This window comes from Aquarana catesbeiana, linkage group LG04 (assembly GCF_042186555.1).
Source record: "Aquarana catesbeiana isolate 2022-GZ linkage group LG04, ASM4218655v1, whole genome shotgun sequence".
NCBI classification, from domain to species: domain Eukaryota; kingdom Metazoa; phylum Chordata; class Amphibia; order Anura; family Ranidae; genus Aquarana; species Aquarana catesbeiana.
Window position 1 is genome coordinate 368,852,203 of NC_133327.1, and position 18,266 is coordinate 368,870,468.

General features: G+C 47.0%; 1 protein-coding gene across 2 annotated transcripts in view; it reads left to right on the plus strand.

The window, feature by feature from the left end:
• LOC141140175 (uncharacterized) overlaps nt 1–18,266 on the plus strand; it is a 323,779-nt gene that overhangs the window by 44,457 nt on the left and 261,056 nt on the right. For both annotated transcript variants that reach the window (XM_073627054.1, XM_073627053.1), the window contains exons 3-4: nt 14,470–14,542; nt 16,347–16,457. In XM_073627054.1, the coding sequence (XP_073483155.1) occupies nt 14,470–14,542; nt 16,347–16,457 (184 nt within the window). The remainder of the gene's footprint in view (nt 1–14,469; nt 14,543–16,346; nt 16,458–18,266) is intronic.

Here is an 18,266-nt window from a genome sequence, read left to right on the forward strand (position 1 = left end):
TAAGGCACTCCTGATCCCCGCATTGTGTATATAGCGCACTCCTGATCCCCGCATTGTGTACATAGCGCACTTCTGATCCCCGCATTGTGTGCATAGCGCACTCCTGATCCCCGCATTGTGTACATAGCGCACTCCTGATCCCCGCATTGTGTACATAGCGCACTCCTGATCCCCGCATTGTGTACATAGCGCACTCCTGATCCCCACATTGTGTACATAGCGCACTCCTGATCCCCGCATTGTGTACATAGCGCACTCCTGATCCCCGCATTGTGTACATAGCGCACTCCTGATCCCCGCATTGTGTATGTAGCGCACTCCTGATCCCCGCATTGTGTATGTAGCGCACTCCTGATCTCTGCATTGTGTATATAAGGCACTCCTGATCCACGCATTGTTTATATAGCGCACTCCTGATCCCCGCATTGTGTACATAGCGCACTTCTGATCCCCGCATTGTGTGCATAGCGCACTCCTGATCCCCGCATTGTGTACACAGTGCACTCCTGATCCCCGCATTGTGTACATAGCGCACTCCTGATCCCCGCATTGTGTACATAAGGCACTCCTGATCCCCGCATTGTGTACATAGCGCACTCCTGATCCCCGCATTGTGTACATAGCGCACTCCTGATCCCCGCATTGTGTACATAAGGCACTCCTGATCCCCGCATTGTGTACATAGCGCACTCCTGATCCCCGCATTGTGTACATAGCGCACTCCTGATCCCCGCATTGTGTATGTAGCGCACTCCTGATCTCTGCATTGTGTATATAAGGCACTCCTGATCCCCGCATTGTGTATATAGCGCACTCCTGATCCCCGCATTGTGTACATAGCGCACTTCTGATCCCCGCATTGTGTGCATAGCGCACTCCTGATCCCCGCATTGTGTACACAGTGCACTCCTGATCCCCGCATTGTGTACATAGCGCACTCCTGATCCCCGCATTGTGTACATAGCGCACTCCTGATCCCCGCATTGTGTACATAAGGCACTCCTGATCCCCGCATTGTGTACATAAGGCACTCCTGATCCCCGCATTGTGTACATAGCGCACTCCTGATCCCCGCATTGTGTACATAGCGCACTCCTGATCCCCGCATTGTGTACATAAGGCACTCCTGATCCCTGCATTGTGTACATAGCGCACTCCTGATCCCCGCATTGTGTACATAGCGCACTCCTGATCCCCGCATTGTGTACATAGCGCACTCCTGATCCCCGCATTGTGTACATAGCGCACTCCTGATCCCCGCATTGTGTACATAGCGCACTCCTGATCCCCGCATTGTGTACATAGCGCACTCCTGATCCCCGCATTGTGTACATAGCGCACTCCTGATCCCCGCATTGTGTACATAAGGCACTCCTGATCCCCGCATTGTGTACATAGCGCACTCCTGATCCCCGCATTGTGTACATAGCGCACTCCTGATCCCCGCATTGTGTATGTAGCGCACTCCTGATCTCTGCATTGTGTATATAAGGCACTCCTGATCCCCGCATTGTGTATATAGCGCACTCCTGATCCCCGCATTGTGTACATAGCGCACTTCTGATCCCCGCATTGTGTGCATAGCGCACTCCTGATCCCCGCATTGTGTACACAGTGCACTCCTGATCCCCGCATTGTGTACATAGCGCACTCCTGATCCCCGCATTGTGTACATAAGGCACTCCTGATCCCCGCATTGTGTACATAGCGCACTCCTGATCCCCGCATTGTGTACATAAGGCACTCCTGATCCCCGCATTGTGTACATAAGGCACTCCTGATCCCCGCATTGTGTACATAGCGCACTCCTGATCCCCGCATTGTGTACATAGTGCACGTAAATAAACTAAATTGCGCTAGCAAAAAAAACTTTTCCTTAGTAAAAAATAAATTAAAAGTGCTTAGAGAACACAATATGTGTATAAACAATAAGTGCATAAAGTGCTTATACAAAGGTGGAGAAAATATATTAAAAATCAGTGATCATAGGTAAAAAGCCACTCATAATCCGTCCATAATAATATGAATCATTTTGACCAGAAAACAAAAAGTCCACTTCATGTGTTTCATCGCCACACACTAAGGATTGGTACACCAAGATACTTCAGATCAGATGTGCATTGGTAGCGGTGAAGGAAGTAATAGATGTGCGCTTACCCCAAAAGATGGACCTCCCCTGTGGCAAGGTCTTATCAGCTTGCAGATTTCGCCCTCTGCAGGGACCAGCTGTTAGTCTCCTGGTCTTGGCAGCGCGTACCGCCGACTTCCGTATGGCCGGGATGGTCCAACTATCCCAATCTCAAAGGGGGGGACTCAGAAATGGAAAAGTCCACATGCAGGAAAAAACGGCATAAAGAGAAAAAAACTCCAATAGTGTGATAACGTTTAGAGTATTTATTGGTTAAAGCAAACCACAAGTGAACATTAAAAAATCCAGATATAAAATTCTATTAAAAAAGCCGGCATAATCAAAGGCAGAACGCCCGTGCAAAATAAACTTTCCAGAACACGTGATGGCTAGCACTGCGAGGCCACGCCCTACATGTTTCGTCATACGTGACGTCTACGGGGGCACGGGCGACGCAATGAACCATCACCTTATATATCTCTAGACAATTGTAACCGCGCCCTCCTGATCCCCGCATTGTGTACATAAGGCACTCCTGATCCCTGCATTGTGTACATAGCGCACTCCTGATCCCCGCATTGTGTACATAAGGCACTCCTGATCCCCACATTGTGTACATAAGGCACTCCTGATCCCCGCATTGTGTACATAGCGCACTCCTGATCCCCGCATTGTGTACATAGCGCACTCCTGATCCCCGCATTGTGTACATAGCGCACTCCTGATCCCCGCATTGTGTACATAGCGCACTCCTGATCCCCGCATTGTGTACATAGCGCACTCCTGATCCCCACATTGTGTACATAGCGCACTCCTGATCCCCGCATTGTGTGCATAGCGCACTCCTGATCCCCGCATTGTGTACACAGTGCACTCCTGATCCCCGCATTGTTTACATAGCGCACTTCTGATCCCCGCATTGTGTGCATAGCGCACTCCTGATCCCCGCATTGTGTACATAGCGCACTCCTGATCCCCGCATTGTGTACATAGCGCACTCCTGATCCCCGCATTGTGTACATAGCGCACTCCTGATCCCCGCATTGTGTACATAGCGCACTTCTGATCCCCGCATTGTGTGCATAGCGCACTCCTGATCCCCGCATTGTGTACATAGCGCACTCCTGATCCCCGCATTGTGTACATAGCGCACTCCTGATCCCCGCATTGTGTACATAGCGCACTCCTGATCCCCACATTGTGTACATAGCGCACTCCTGATCCCCGCATTGTGTACATAGCGCACTCCTGATCCCCGCATTGTGTACATAGCGCACTCCTGATCCCCGCATTGTGTATATAGCGCACTCCTTATCCCTGCATTGTGTACATAGCGCACTCCTGATCCCCGCATTGTGTACATAAGGCACTCCTGATGCCCACATTGTGTACATAAGGCACTCCTGATCCCCGCATTGTGTACATAGCGCACTCCTGATCCCCGCATTGTGTACATAGCGCACTCCTGATCCCCGCATTGTGTACATAGCGCACTCCTGATCCCCGCATTGTTTATATAGCACACTCCTTATCCCCGCATTGTGTATGTAGCGCACTCCTGATCCCCGCATTGTGTATGTAGCGCACTCCTGATCTCTGCATTGTGTATATAAGGCACTCCTGATCCCCGCATTGTGTATATAGCGCACTCCTGATCCCCGCATTGTGTACATAGCGCACTTCTGATCCCCGCATTGTGTGCATAGCGCACTCCTGATCCCCGCATTGTGTACATAGCGCACTCCTGATCCCCGCATTGTGTACATAGCGCACTCCTGATCCCCGCATTGTGTACATAGCGCACTCCTGATCCCCACATTGTGTACATAGCGCACTCCTGATCCCCGCATTGTGTACATAGCGCACTCCTGATCCCCGCATTGTGTACATAGCGCACTCCTGATCCCCGCATTGTGTATGTAGCGCACTCCTGATCCCCGCATTGTGTATGTAGCGCACTCCTGATCTCTGCATTGTGTATATAAGGCACTCCTGATCCCCGCATTGTTTATATAGCGCACTCCTGATCCCCGCATTGTGTACATAGCGCACTTCTGATCCCCGCATTGTGTGCATAGCGCACTCCTGATCCCCGCATTGTGTACACAGTGCACTCCTGATCCCCGCATTGTGTACATAGCGCACTCCTGATCCCCGCATTGTGTACATAAGGCACTCCTGATCCCCGCATTGTGTACATAGCGCACTCCTGATCCCCGCATTGTGTACATAGCGCACTCCTGATCCCCGCATTGTGTACATAAGGCACTCCTGATCCCCGCATTGTGTACATAGCGCACTCCTGATCCCCGCATTGTGTACATAGCGCACTCCTGATCCCCGCATTGTGTATGTAGCGCACTCCTGATCTCTGCATTGTGTATATAAGGCACTCCTGATCCCCGCATTGTGTATATAGCGCACTCCTGATCCCCGCATTGTGTACATAGCGCACTTCTGATCCCCGCATTGTGTGCATAGCGCACTCCTGATCCCCGCATTGTGTACACAGTGCACTCCTGATCCCCGCATTGTGTACATAGCGCACTCCTGATCCCCGCATTGTGTACATAGCGCACTCCTGATCCCCGCATTGTGTACATAAGGCACTCCTGATCCCCGCATTGTGTACATAAGGCACTCCTGATCCCCGCATTGTGTACATAGCGCACTCCTGATCCCCGCATTGTGTACATAGCGCACTCCTGATCCCCGCATTGTGTACATAAGGCACTCCTGATCCCTGCATTGTGTACATAGCGCACTCCTGATCCCCGCATTGTGTACATAGCGCACTCCTGATCCCTGCATTGTGTACATAGCGCACTCCTGATCCCCGCATTGTGTACATAGCGCACTCCTGATCCCCGCATTGTGTACATAGCGCACTCCTGATCCCCGCATTGTGTACATAGCGCACTCCTGATCCCCGCATTGTGTACATAGCGCACTCCTGATCCCCGCATTGTGTACATAAGGCACTCCTGATCCCCGCATTGTGTACATAGAGCACTCCTGATCCCCGCATTGTGTACATAGCGCACTCCTGATCCCCGCATTGTGTATGTAGCGCACTCCTGATCTCTGCATTGTGTATATAAGGCACTCCTGATCCCCGCATTGTGTATATAGCGCACTCCTGATCCCCGCATTGTGTACATAGCGCACTTCTGATCCCCGCATTGTGTGCATAGCGCACTCCTGATCCCCGCATTGTGTACACAGTGCACTCCTGATCCCCGCATTGTGTACATAGCGCACTCCTGATCCCCGCATTGTGTACATAAGGCACTCCTGATCCCCGCATTGTGTACATAGCGCACTCCTGATCCCCGCATTGTGTACATAAGGCACTCCTGATCCCCGCATTGTGTACATAAGGCACTCCTGATCCCCGCATTGTGTACATAGCGCACTCCTGATCCCCGCATTGTGTACATAGTGCACGTAAATAAACTAAATTGCGCTAGCAAAAAAAACTTTTCCTTAGTAAAAAATAAATTAAAAGTGCTTAGAGAACACAATATGTGTATAAACAATAAGTGCATAAAGTGCTTATACAAAGGTGGAGAAAATATATTAAAAATCAGTGATCATAGGTAAAAAGCCACTCATAATCCGTCCATAATAATATGAATCATTTTGACCAGAAAACAAAAAGTCCACTTCATGTGTTTCATCGCCACACACTAAGGATTGGTACACCAAGATACTTCAGATCAGATGTGCATTGGTAGCGGTGAAGGAAGTAATAGATGTGCGCTTACCCCAAAAGATGGACCTCCCCTGTGGCAAGGTCTTATCAGCTTGCAGATTTCGCCCTCTGCAGGGACCAGCTGTTAGTCTCCTGGTCTTGGCAGCGCGTACCGCCGACTTCCGTATGGCCGGGATGGTCCAACTATCCCAATCTCAAAGGGGGGGACTCAGAAATGGAAAAGTCCACATGCAGGAAAAAACGGCATAAGGAGAAAAAAACTCCAATAGTGTGATAACGTTTAGAGTATTTATTGGTTAAAGCAAACCACAAGTGAACATTAAAAAATCCAGATATAAAATTCTATTAAAAAAGCCGGCATAATCAAAGGCAGAACGCCCGTGCAAAATAAACTTTCCAGAACACGTGATGGCTAGCACTGCGAGGCCACGCCCTACATGTTTCGTCATACGTGACGTCTACGGGGGCACGGGCGACGCAATGAACCATCACCTTATATATCTCTAGACAATTGTAACCGCGCCCTCCTGATCCCCGCATTGTGTACATAAGGCACTCCTGATCCCTGCATTGTGTACATAGCGCACTCCTGATCCCCGCATTGTGTACATAGCGCACTCCTGATCCCCGCATTGTGTACATAGCGCACTCCTGATCCCCGCATTGTGTACATAGCGCACTCCTGATCCCCGCATTGTGTATGTAGCGCACTCCTGATCCCCGCATTGTGTATGTAGCGCACTCCTGATCTCTGCATTGTGTATATAAGGCACTCCTGATCCCCGCATTGTGTACATAGCGCACTCCTGATCCCCGCATTGTGTACATAGCGCACTCCTGATCCCCGCATTGTGTGCATAGCGCACTCCTGATCCCCACATTGTGTACACAGTGCACTCCTGATCCCCGCATTGTGTACATAGCGCACTCCTGATCCCCGCATTGTGTACATAGCGCACTCCTGATCCCCGCATTGTGTACATAGCGCACTCCTGATCCCCGCATTGTGTACATAGCGCACTCCTGATCCCCGCATTGTGTACATAGCGCACTCCTGATCCCCGCATTGTGTGCATAGCGCACTCCTGATCCCCGCATTGTGTACACAGTGCACTCCTGATCCCCGCATTGTGTACATAGCACACTCCTGATCCCCGCATTGTGTACATAGCGCACTCCTGATCCCCGCATTGTGTACATAGCGCACTCCTGATCCCCGCATTGTGTATATAGCGCACTCCTGATCCCCGCATTGTGTACATAGCGCACTTCTGATCCCCGCATTGTGTGCATAGCGCACTCCTGATCCCCGCATTGTGTACACAGTGCACTCCTGATCCCCGCATTGTGTACATAGCGCACTCCTGATCCCCGCATTGTGTACATAGCGCACTCCTGATCCCCGCATTGTGTACATAAGGCACTCCTGATCCCCGCATTGTGTACATAAGGCACTCCTGATCCCCGCATTGTGTACATAGCGCACTCCTGATCCCCGCATTGTGTACATAGCGCACTCCTGATCCCCGCATTGTGTACATAGCGCACTCCTGATCCCCGCATTGTGTACATAGCGCACTCCTGATCCCCGCATTGTGTACATAGCGCACTCCTGATCCCCGCATTGTGTACATAGCGCACTCCTGATCCCCGCATTGTGTACATAGCGCACTCCTGATCCCCGCATTGTGTACATAGCGCACTCCTGATCCCCGCATTGTGTACATAGCGCACTCCTGATCCCCGCATTGTGTACATAGCGCACTCCTGATCCCCGCATTGTGTATGTAGCGCACTCCTGATCCCCGCATTGTGTATGTAGCGCACTCCTGATCTCTGCATTGTGTATATAAGGCACTCCTGATCCCCGCATTGTGTATATAGCGCACTCCTGATCCCGCATTGTGTACATAGCGCACTTCTGATCCCCGCATTGTGTGCATAGTGCACTCCTGATCCCCGCATTGTGTACACAGTGCACTCCTGATCCCCGCATTGTGTACATAGCGCACTCCTGATCCCCGCATTGTGTACATAAGGCACTCCTGATCCCCGCATTGTGTACATAGCGCACTCCTGATCCCCGCATTGTGTACATAGCGCACTCCTGATCCCCGCATTGTGTACATAAGGCACTCCTGATCCCCGCATTGTGTACATAGCGCACTTCTGATCCCCGCATTGTGTACATAAGGCACTCCTGATCCCCGCATTGTGTACATAGCGCACTCCTGATCCCCGCATTGTGTACATAGCGCACTCCTGATCCCCGCATTGTGTACATAGCGCACTCCTGATCCCCGCATTGTGTACATAAGGCACTCCTGATCCCCGCATTGTGTACATAAGGCACTCCTGATCCCCGCATTGTGTACATAGCGCACTTCTGATCCCCGCATTGTGTACATAAGGCACTCCTGATCCCCGCATTGTGTACATAGCGCACTCCTGATCCCCGCATTGTGTACATAGCGCACTCCTGATCCCCGCATTGTGTACATAGCGCACTCCTGATCCCCGCATTGTGTACATAAGGCACTCCTGATCCCCGCATTGTGTACATAGCGCACTCCTGATCCCCGCATTGTGTACATAAGGCACTCCTGATCCCCGCATTGTGTACATAGCGCACTTCTGATCCCCGCATTGTGTACATAGCGCACTCCTGATCCCCGCATTGTGTACATAGCACACTCCTGATCCCCGCATTGTGTACATAGCGCACTCCTGATCCCCGCATTGTGTATATAGCGCACTCCTGATCCCCGCATTGTGTATGTAGCGCACTCCTGATCCCCGCATTGTGTATGTAGCGCACTCCTGATCTCTGCATTGTGTATATAAGGCACTCCTGATCCCCGCATTGTGTATGTAGTGCACTCCTGATCCCCGCATTGTGTATGTAGTGCACTCCTGATCCCCGCATTGTGTATGTAGTGCACTCCTGATCCCCGCATTGTGTATGTAGTGCACTCCTGATCCCCGCATTGTGTATGTAGTGCACTCCTGATCCCCGCATTGTGTATGTAGTGCACTCCTGATCCCCGCATTGTGTATGTAAGGCACTCCTGATCCCCGCATTGTGTATGTAAGGCACTCCTGATCCCCGCATTGTGTATGTAAGGCACTCCTGATCCCCGCATTGTGTATGTAAGGCACTCCTGATCCCCGCATTGTGTATGTAAGGTACTCCTGATCCCTGCATTGTGTATGTAAGGTACTCCTAATCCCTGCATTGTGTGCATAGCGCACTCCTGAACTCTACATTGCGTAGGTGGCACACTGCTGATCTCTGCATTGCATACGCAGTGCACTCCTGATCTCTTTCCTGAACCCTGCATTGTGTGTGTAGCGCACTCCTGAACCCTGCATTGTGTGTAGCGCACTCCTGAACCCTGTACTTTGTGAGTAGCACAAGCCTGAATCTTGCACTTTGTAAATGTATGTAAATAACGCACCTCTCCGCTGTGCACTCTTAACGTGGCACACTCTATGCATCCCCATACACCCCCTATGCTCGCTGCACACTCCATGCCTTTCCCACACACTCCCTATGCTTGCTGCACAGTCCATGCATTCCCCACACCCCTCCTATGCTCGCTGCACACTCCATGCATTTTCCATACACCTATACTCGCAGCACACTCCAAAAATGATTTTCAATGCCAGAGCAAGAAGAAGCCAAAATGACCCCTCAGCTCTTAAACACCCATGTGAGTCTTTTTTTTTTCTGTACATTGCTTCAGGGAGGGGAGAACCAAATTCTGCAATAGCCTGGACAGTCACAGCTCCTTGGTTTAGTGTAGGCAGTGAAGGAAACAGAGGAAAGCATTCCCTATATACTGTATGTTGTGTATATTTACACACCGGGAGGCTGTTACAAAATGCTCAGGGGTGTTGTCAGAGGGAACACAGACACCTAGTATTCCTTTCTCCCAGAAGAAATCATGTTTACTATAGAGCCCAGGTCGGCAACCCATGGACCACGATCTACCAGTCGATCGCATCCAGGTGACTGGTAGATTGGTCCTGGGCTTACCGACCTTCTGGCACAGATTGTGGATGAAGGCGGCGGCCAGCCACAGAACAAGAAGAGCAGGGCAGGAGGGAGCAGGTGGCCGCGGGGGCATCAAGCCTGCCTCATGAGCCAATGCCTTGTCCGTAGTTCCGGCTGCAATGTGGAGTGGAGTGATACTAATAGCAGTCCGCCCCTCATTCTTGGTAGATCCACAGCAGCTGGAAGTTCTGCAAGAAGTTAAGGTCAGTAGGCATGATAGGGCACAGTAAAAGCTATGTGGGTAAAATAGCAGCTATATAGGCACAATAGCATAAAGATGCTATTGAGCCCATAAAGATACTATTGAGCCCATACAGATGCACAATATTAGCTATATTGGCACAACATGGCATGTGTACACCTTTGGCTGCTACCTCTGCAGCTAAAGGGAGTAGGGATTGGGGAAGGTAAAAGTGTGACGCAACCACAGGGTTTTACCAACCCCAGTCTCACGTACCACCGTCAAATGCAGCTAAGGGCTGTTTTACAGGTGGAACAGGCACCACTGTTCCTCTAAAAAGTGATCTAAGCATGTTTGGCAGGTTGTGAAAAGGCTGATTCAATTGCCTAACCGCTAGTGCAAATGAGCCCCAACATTGCTGGTGTGGTGTCACAGTATATCTCATTATAAGAAAAGTGAACTTTCCCTCTGAACACTCTCCCTGATGTTACCATTAAAAAAAAAAAATCTAACCTGATAAATATATATTCCACCAATCAATGAAACTTACATTTGAGGGGGAGGTGGTAGGTTTTCTACAACTGCAGTGGAGATCAGTAAGGTCACAACCCGATTTTGCTCTCTGGTAGGGGTGCCTGGATCATAAGGCTGGCTGAACAGTATTAGAAATTGTTTGGCAGCTCTTGTATTTGTATGTGTACAATTGCTCGCCTGGCTGCTGTGACTTATTGTGGGAACAATCCCTGATGCAGGTAATGCTGGAGGAAGATTAACTATCTGAGGTCCGGTTGGTGGTATGCTGATTGCCCATGGAACATGACCATGCATTGTTGGGCCTGCTATCTAAGGCCTTAACCTCTAGTAAGCAGGCTGAACTCTCTCCCAGTGGGTGATGGTGGTAGCTGCTAATAGGTTGCAAAGGATTCACTCTGCTTGCAGACAATTCTACTGAACTTTGTGGATGTGAAATTCTAATAGGGGTCACTTGTGTTGCACATTGCACTTTAGATGTATGCACAGATTAAATTTTTATTGTTTTTATCACATATTTAATTTATATATTATTGATATTTTTTATGCTTTTACTGCTTTCTTTGAATTATTGTGGCATACATTGTGGTGATAATTACCTTTAGCACATTTTGTTGTTTTTTTTGGAGTATGGGACAATGTGCCTGACTGCATGGCCTGTTTTCAATGTGTGACTGAGTTTTTAGATTCTCTGGCTTCTTTGTGGCTGTTGACTTTTTATACTTAACTACCCCACTGAGTTGAGGTTATTGCTGGCCCTGACATATGCTGGGGGCTATAATTGTTGGCCTCAATGGAACTTTTACTTCACAATCTCTTCAGTGTACCTCCAGGCTCTTTTTAGCCTATACAAAGAGGGAAAGGTGGCTATAGATCGGGAAAAATCACTCACATTTGGCCACACACATTTTAGCCACACCCACCCTTTGGCCACACCCACACATGCAAATTTTGCGGCGCGTGCCACTTCAGCACCCTCGCTTTTTCTTCCAGCACCTGCACAGCACCCCCAAAAAATTTGGGCTGGAGCCGCCCCTGCACCTAATTAGTAAATAGTGTCCACCTGAGTGTAATTTAATCTCAGTATAAATACAGCTGTTCTGAGAAGTCCTCAGAGGTATGTTAGAGAACCTTAGTGAACAAACAGTATCATGAAGTCCAAGGAACATACCAGACAGGCCAGGGATAAAGTTGTGGAGAAGTTCAGAGCAGGGTTAGGTTATAAAAAAAATTCCAAGCTTTGAACATCTCACGGAGAACTGTTCAATCCATCATCCAAAAATGGAAAGAGTATGACACAACTGCAAACCTACCAAGACATGGTCATCCACCTAAACTAACAGGCCAGGCAAGGAGAACATTAATCAGAGAAGCAGCCAAGAGGCCCATGGTAACTCTGGAGGAGCTGCAAAGATCCACAGCTCAGGTTGGAGAATGTGTCCACAGGACAACTATTAGTCGTGCACTCCACAAATCTGGCCTTTATGGAAGAGTGGCAAGAAGAAAGCCATTGTTGAAAGAAAGCCATAAGAAGTCATGTTTGCAGTTTGCAAGAAGCCATGTGAGGGACACAGCAAACATGTGGAAGAAGGTACTCTGGTCAGATGAGACCAAAATTGAACTTTTTGGCCTAAAAGCAAAACGCTTTGTGTGGAGGAAAACAAACACTGCACATCACCCTGAACACATCATCCCCACCATGAAACATGGTGGTGGCAGCATCATGTTGTGGGGATGCTTTTCCTCAGCAGGGACAGTAAAGATGTTCCGAGTTGATGGGAAGATGGATTTAGCCAAATACAAGGCAATCCTAGAAGAAAACCAGTTAGAGTCTGCAAAAGACTTGAGACTGGGGTGGAGGAGGTTCACCTTCCAGCAGGACAATGACCCTAAAGATACAGCCAGAGCTACAATGGACTGGTTTAGATCAAAGCATATTCAGGTGTTAGAATGGCTCATTAAATGGACCAGACCTAAATCCAATTGAGAATCTGTGGCAAAACTTGAAAATTGCTGTTCACAGATGCTCTCCATCCAATCTGACAGAGCTTGAGCTATTTTGCAAAGAAGAATGGGTAAAAATGTCACTCTCTAGATGTGCAAAGCTAGTAGAGACATCCCCAAAAAGACTTGCAGCTGTAATTGCAACGAAAGGTGGTTCTACAAAGTATTGACTCAGGGGGGCTGAATACAAATGCACCCCATGCTTTTCACATATTTGTAAAAAAAAAATGAAAACCATTTATCGATTTCCTTCCACTTCACAATTATGTGCCACTTTGTGTTGGTCTATAACATAAAATCCCAATAAAATACATTTACATTTTTGGTTGTAACATGACAAAATGTGTAAAATTTCAAGGGGTATGAATACTTTTTCAAGGCACTGTACATGTTGCAGAAAATCACTCAATTCCCCCATCAACATAGTCAGTGTTGATGGAGGAATCCCTTTAACGGAGCCATTATGTTCTGCAGGTGGGGTGAATGGGGCGGGGGAAGCTGTCCCTGCTGGGAGAACACAGTGATTATTGCTAGCGGCTATATTAGCCGCTAGCAATAATCATATTTAAAATCCGACAGGCTTGTTGTTCCCAAGTTGATGTAAATAAATATAAGGTTATACCACGCTAGAGCCTACAATAAACATATACAGCAGCAACAAAAACTATCAGATATCTCCACAGTGCACAAAATTGTATATAAATAAGTTGCGCTCATATATAACATGAGTGATCACAGAAAATTAAATAGAATGCAAGTGAGGTACAAATGTAAGTCTGTATATAAGGACTCTTTATAAAGAAAAGTGAAAAATTAAGTCCACACAAAAAAGATTCCACAGTGTAAAAGGGAGTGGTTCCAATGGGGTGATGTATTCTAGGTCACTTCCACCATCACCAAGGAGATAGGGGTTTCTTGAATATAAAGAACCCACTCAGTGTGTGGGGACTCCTACCGGAACTGGTGGACCCCCTAAAGAGCAAGGTCATATACGCCAGCAGATTTAGCCCTCTGCAGGGTCTGAAGGTCCTTTTTGTCCCTGGAGCTCTCAGGTAGCGCCTGGAAGTCCTCCACAGTATCCAACTTGAAGCTAAGAAGTCCCGTCTGAAGGCCGCACTGTGGGATAAGTCACAAGTGCGGGAAGATAAAAAAGACTCTAATGGTGTAGTAATGTTTAAAAAGGGGTAGCCTAAGATCGAATGGGTACAACCACAATGAGCATAAAAACAGCTGGCAAAAGAATATAAAAAACACCCGTACTTCCTGGGTCATGTGGGGCGTGGTGACTTCAGTGCGTAGCTTTGCCCGACATGTTTCGCCGTACGTGACATCTTCCTGGTACCCCAGCAATGGCACCACCCCATTCGATGCAACGCCGACTTTGTGGTGCCGCACCCATTTCCAAAAGTAGTTCCTACATTACTTTTGGCAACTTAGGGGTGACTTCAATAGACATCTGTGCATGAACCTGCACAGATGTCTTTCAAGTTGCCCCCGAACTCGGACTGAAATGCGGCTTTGAAATCGTGCGAGTACAAATGAAGTCGCAAAATTTCAAAGCTGTGTTCAGTGTGAATGAAGGCTTACTGTCACCAAGACTAAAGGAGTACTTAACCCTTGCAGTGCAGCACAGCCTTACCATAAGTGGTCATTTCAAATTTCTCAGAGTTGGACTTCAACAACATAAAGAAAACTGAGTTTGAACTCTTTTATAGCCTCCAAGTTCCCCTGCTAGCAGGGTTCATATTCCCTTATTGAAGTTTTGTGTTTCCTTATTAAAGCAGCACTTGGAGTGATATGGTAGATGTAGATCTTGTCACAATGACTTCATGCTTTTATGTCTGTTCTTCTAGCTCTGTTCCCATACCAAAGGATATTTCATACTTCAGAAATGAGAGAGAGATGATCTTGAAGAGAGGTCTGCAGGTAAATGAAGCTTTAAATGGAAGAAAGTTCTATACAATGTGAGATTGATGGACACTCAGGACACTACAGACAAGTTAGAAATGTACTTGTATCTACTGCAGCTGTCAAAAAATTAGTTGATACTGAACCTCCCTAGTAGGGTCAGATAGACAGCAATACAAACTTGACAGAAGTTTTATAACTGGACGTACACAATACATAGAGGATGATTGGAAATGTCAACCCAACCACCTTCAGGCATGTGTGCAGGTCAGTGCAGATAACATAAAGGTGTTGCAAATGAGCATTGAAAGTTGTGCTGTAGACTGCTTTGGTGTCAGCTTATCAGCTGAGAACACTAGTAAAGTTTTTTTAACCTCCCTGATTATTATTTTTATTGAAGATCCCCATCTGGCAGTGTCTGCAGGTAGATTGTAGGCATTAGATCGTTCCTTATTAAGGCCTAAAAACTGCTGGATTGCGTGACAGCTATCTTATGTCCATGGGCATTTTAAATCTCCAAGGTTACAGTATAAACATTTTGGCTGGACTTGGGCTTTAATGTTTTTACTGTTATTACAAGTGACAGTGGGTCTCATACATAAAAGTTTTTGTAGATTTTTGTACTTGCTGCCTACAGCGACTAATCAGTGTCCTCATTCACCCATACTATAAGGATAGTGGTCTCCAAACTGCAGCCTAAGACCCAGATGTGGCCCTTTGCTAGCCACATCTGGCCCTTGGGGCACTATTCTTCTCAATGATATGAGGCACTATTCCTCCCACTAACATCAACAGGGGGGCATCATTTCTCTTACTGACACTAATGACACTAATTATCCCCCCCCCCCACACACACACACTAATATCACTGATGGGGCTGTGTTCCTCACACTGATACCAACAATGGGGCATAATTCTTGCCACTGACAATAATGAAGGGGTAATTGCTCCCACTAATATCAATGATGGGGCACTATTCCTCTCACTGATACCAACAATGGGACACTGTTCCTCCAAATGACACTAATGATGGGGCACCATTCCTGCCACTGACACCAATGATGGGGCACTATTCCTCCCACTGACACCAATGAAGGGGCACTATTTCTCGCACTGATACTAACAATGGGGCCCTGCTTCTTCCCCTGACACCAACAGTGGGGCATAATTCCTTCCACTGACACTAAGGATAGGGCATTATTCTTCTTACTAATATCAATGATGAGCCACCATTCCTCCCACTGACACTAACATTGGGGCACTCTTTCTTCACTGATACCATTGATGGAGTACTATTCCTCCCACTTATTCCGATGAAGGGGCATTATTCCTTCCCCTAATACCAATGATGGGGCACTATTCCTCCCACTGACACTAATGATAGGGCACTATTCCTCCCACTGATGCCAATGATGGGACACTATTCCTCCAACTGACACCAAGGACAGGGCACTATTACTTCCATTAACACCAACAACAGGGCACCATTTCTTTCACTAATACCATAATTCCTACTGACCACCAAGTCTGAGGCCATGTTTATTCTCACTGGTGCTGGGCTTGGATAATGTTCTACCCCCAATGGCCACTATCCGGCCCCCTTAAAGTCAGAAGGACAGTAAACTGGCCCTTTGAAAAGTTTGGAGAGCCCTGCTATAACAGAACAATGACTGAAATAGGCAACAGGAAGAACTTATTGCATGAAGCCCAGAATGTTTCAGCTACCCTCTAATTTAAGAGTTTTCACTTAGTGATTTCCACCCATTAAGCTGTTACTTTTTCTACGTATCACTGATTGCAGTTTTTTTCTCCTATGATGAAGGTGGCAGGAGTGAAACCAGTTATTGTTCAGGCTGATGTTATGCAGAGAGAGCTGGAAACCTGTCTAAGAAAAGAATACACTGAAGATAATCTGCCTCTTCTATTGCATCAGGTAACAATGTGGAATATTATTTTGAATGACACATAAACAGTATGCATAATCCTGTGCATGCAAGAATCTTTTTTTTCCCCTTAAATTACACATGCCATTAAAGAATTGCACTGTTCGGAATATAGTTGCTTAGTTTTGTTGGCTTTTTTTTTTTTTTTTTGGAATGACAGAAAAAGAACAAGTATGCATAAAATGGAAGCCAGGCAAAAGTCTAAATTCCTTAGCTCTATGCATATTCCAGGTCAGTGATTGATGCCAAAGTGTCAACATGTTAACCAGGCAACTAGCATTATCAGAAGTAGGTCAGCAATGACGGCCTACATAATTCTCTCTTGGCAGGTTTCCTATAAACATCTCCAGTATTACTTCCCTATATACAGTACTCACTGCCCCAAGAATGGCAATTACTAACTATCCCTTTCTTCAATCATTTCTGAGTCACTGACAAAAAAAATATGCTCATTAAAAAGGTGGAGTGTAATCAGAACTTACCATGTCAGTCTGGCATCTAGCATTTGGCAGCCCACACATTTTATCGGTACAGGTATCCTATAGCAAAACTTACTGCAACTTCAAAGGAAAAATATGTCAATGCTGGGGACCACAAAACGTCTATTAGTCACTGATATACAGAAGAATTAAGGAGAACTTTTTTTTCATTTTGGATAGAGAAAGGAAGGGTTAGGGAGGGTTATAACCCCTGTCACAATAATTTTACCACCTGTGTCCCATTGCTGAGATTTCACTTTCTGTCCTATAGCCAAACAGGAAGTGAGAAGAAATCCCTGCAAATTAAGGTAATTCCTTGAGGACCCCGAGGTCACCAAAGCTAATGTCCCCATTGGAAGATTTCCCCTATATTACGTTTCTGGGAACCACCCAAAATTTGAGGGGTTTTCTTTTACTTTCACTTTCAATGATAATGGTAAACAGGACAAATAAAGAGGGAGAATCTTCTTAACGATGGCACAGACAGCAATAAAAACTGATAAGCGTTCTAATCCCTCTTCACTCTATCCACAACTTAAAATAGTTAAAGTTATACTTAAAAAAGAAACTCCCTGCGTAGATATACCTCTCTTCTGCCTGCTATTGCTTAAAGGTCTGAATTATACAAATTATTATATATAATTTTAACCGCAGTCCTTCCTAAGTACTGGCTCTGTGCCTGTCCTCTTTTGTCACTAGAGGTGGCTGTACATACAGCAAGTATGTGATCTGTGGCACAAAAGATGAAAAAACTTTGATATGCACAGCAAATAGCGCGCAGTGGTCAAAATTATGTCACATACAGCACAGCTTGCAAATTACAGCAGTCAAGGTAATGTACTGCACAGCATACCAAGTGACAGGATTAGATAACATAAGGGGCATGTAACCTACAGCACAGTTTAAAGCCAGTTAGGAGTATGTCTGGGTTTTACACTTTCTAAAGAATCTCTCAGTATTGGAATTTAAGTGATGTGAGAACCCTGTATACCCACAGTGAAATCGATTTATGTGATCACCATGCAAGCATCCTGCCCCTGCCCCAACCAGACACCACAGGCGGAGAGGAAGTTTAGTTGTAACTCCAAATCATGGGACACACCGTATAGCAAAAACTTTGCGACACCTGGTTAGTGACAGTAAAAATGCCTCCTTACATGGTGGTCAGTGGAAGGAAGAATGTCCCACTACATTGGTATTCAGTTGAAGGAAGAATACACCCTTTCATTAGTTTTCGGTTGGAGGAAAAATGGTCCCCTATATTGGCGGTCATTGGGAAGGAGTAATGGTCCCTTACATTTTTGGTCAGTGGGTAGAAGA